General features: G+C 36.6%; 1 protein-coding gene across 1 annotated transcript in view; it reads right to left on the bottom strand.

Annotated features, from left to right (window-relative positions):
* The window catches only part of LOC107492203 (topless-related protein 3), a gene marked incomplete in the record, with an annotated part of 8008 nt that extends 6198 nt beyond the window's left edge, over positions 1–1810 (bottom strand). Inside the window, 4 exon segments of the mRNA XM_016113198.3 lie at positions 1–100; positions 236–349; positions 445–624; positions 1380–1810. Coding sequence (XP_015968684.1) covers positions 1–100; positions 236–349; positions 445–624; positions 1380–1459 — 474 coding nt within the window.
* Positions 1811–2188: the final 378 nt, after the last annotated feature.

Here is a 2188-nt window from a genome sequence, read left to right on the forward strand (position 1 = left end):
ACGGAAAAGTGGATTTGCTTCTATCAGCTTTTTAAGCTCAATCAACATGATCCCGCGAGCAGTTTTGGTGTCACCATACTTGGACAGCTGCTCATTCTCCCTGGCATATGCCATGACAAGAAAAATATCATAGCTTAGTAAGTCTATAGGTCCAAAAAAATAAAAAATATGAAACAATTTGATAAATATGACACCGGAATAAAAACGCCATTGCATTACGTAGACTACAAATTACCTGAAATTATTAAGCGTTAACAGCTGCGTAATTTCTTTGTATAGTTCCTCATTGAAGGTGGAGAACACTTTTAAATCACCCACTAATATCTCAACAGCCTTTGCCTTGTCTTGCCTAAAATTTAAAAAGCAAGAGAGAAACAAAAGATCAATATACCAAAATAAGGACAAATACAATTAGATTTCAAGAAGGTACAAAGTAATATATACCTATCAAGGGCTTCAAGATATTTCTGCTTCCTGATTTCAAAGAATATTTTCATGGAGTATCTATTATCATCAACTTTTGTAAACCCTGCCAAATACTTCTCAACTTCTTCCCATTCGCCAGCCTGTACTTTTTCCTCAAAGTATTTCATGTTGAAGAAAAACCCCGACTCTTTCTCAAGCCTGCATCCATGAACAAGTAGCTAGTGTCATCTTCATGTATGAAATGAGAAATGCTCAGCAAATGAAGAGGAAGAATGATCATTTTATCTTGTCTCAACTCTAATTAGGCAGGCAATTCTTAACCTTCTACTAGGTGAAAGGTGAAATAACAGCCAACAAAGTAAAACATCTTTGTCTAAAGTACAATATATATTTATAAACCACCTGTATCTTCAACCCGGTCAATCAGCGGTCAATAGTGAAGGAATGTAACTCCATTTATTAATTCTATAGATTAGGACTTAGGATTTTCATTATAAACTATACACAGATCAACATTTAGATAGTTTTTAATCACACAGCTAGTGATTAAGTTATCCACATCCAAATTACAAGGCTTTCAAAGTTCAAACTCACAAGAAAATCAGCATTAGTACAAAATTTTAAAAGCGTTTTCCCACCTCATTTCTTTATTATTCAGCTAATTTTCAATAATATTGACCATCACAAAAGAGCTAAAGATGAAAGCCTTCAAAGTTCAGACAAATAGATTTCCTAACGGCCCTTTCGACAAGCAATCATACATAAATAACATAATTTTAACATAAACACTTTCCTCTGTTCTGTTGCGTGGATTATGAATTGCTTCCTGCCTATTGATAATTATCTTAAACCACAACAAAATATATTGCAGGAAAAGTAGCAGACAAATAAACTAAAACCAAAAAAGGGTAACAAATATTTTCTTTTAAAAAAATAGAGAAAGGGGTGTTTACTTGTGCACCGACTCTTTGAATTTTTCCTCCTCCAGAAATTGGAGTATGAGAAACACCAATTCTCTGCTCAGAGAAGTCATAGCAGCTCCTAAATCTGAAACCCTACCAATAATTTCGATATTCGATAACCGATCTTCAAACGGGAAAAACCCGAAACCAAAACCTTGAGACCCGAAAAGAAAAACAGCCGGGAACTTCAATTTCGCGAAACGGAGAGAAATCAGAACCAAACCGCACAAACTCGACTCCAAATCTGAAGCCACATACACTCCGCAACCCCAAAATCCTCAAGAATTAAGAGGTTGTTGAGCGATATATGAGCTCCAAGTTCGAGAATTTCTAGGGTTTGAAAGGCTGCGGATAAGGGAGGAGAGAGAGAGGTAGAGAGAGAGAGGGAGAACTTTGAGAGACTTGGTCTCGCTATCTTCGATGCGTTTGTACAGGGTCTTTCTTTTTCTACTGACCTATCAGAGATAAGTAGAACTGCATATATGATAAGTGAGTTGAATTTAAGATAGCTTATCATTTCGTGACTGATAAGGCAACTACAAGAGTGTCGCGGATTCGAAACTAGTTATTCAAATCTAGTGAATATTCGCAACACACGTCCACTCGAACCCCATCTTTTTTATTCGTACTGTCGCTTTCGCTTTGAACCGATAATCTCAATTTATTAACTCTTCAATGTCAAGTCTCATCCTGTTTTTCGCCATTTTATCGTGAGAACTTTTCCGAGGATGTGAAACCACGCGCGGGCAGCATTCATCCCCGGGGCCACTTCCCCTTTGTCGTTTTCTATTTTTTCTAAT

This window comes from Arachis duranensis, chromosome 6 (assembly GCF_000817695.3).
Source record: "Arachis duranensis cultivar V14167 chromosome 6, aradu.V14167.gnm2.J7QH, whole genome shotgun sequence".
Classification (NCBI taxonomy): Eukaryota; Viridiplantae; Streptophyta; class Magnoliopsida; order Fabales; family Fabaceae; genus Arachis; species Arachis duranensis.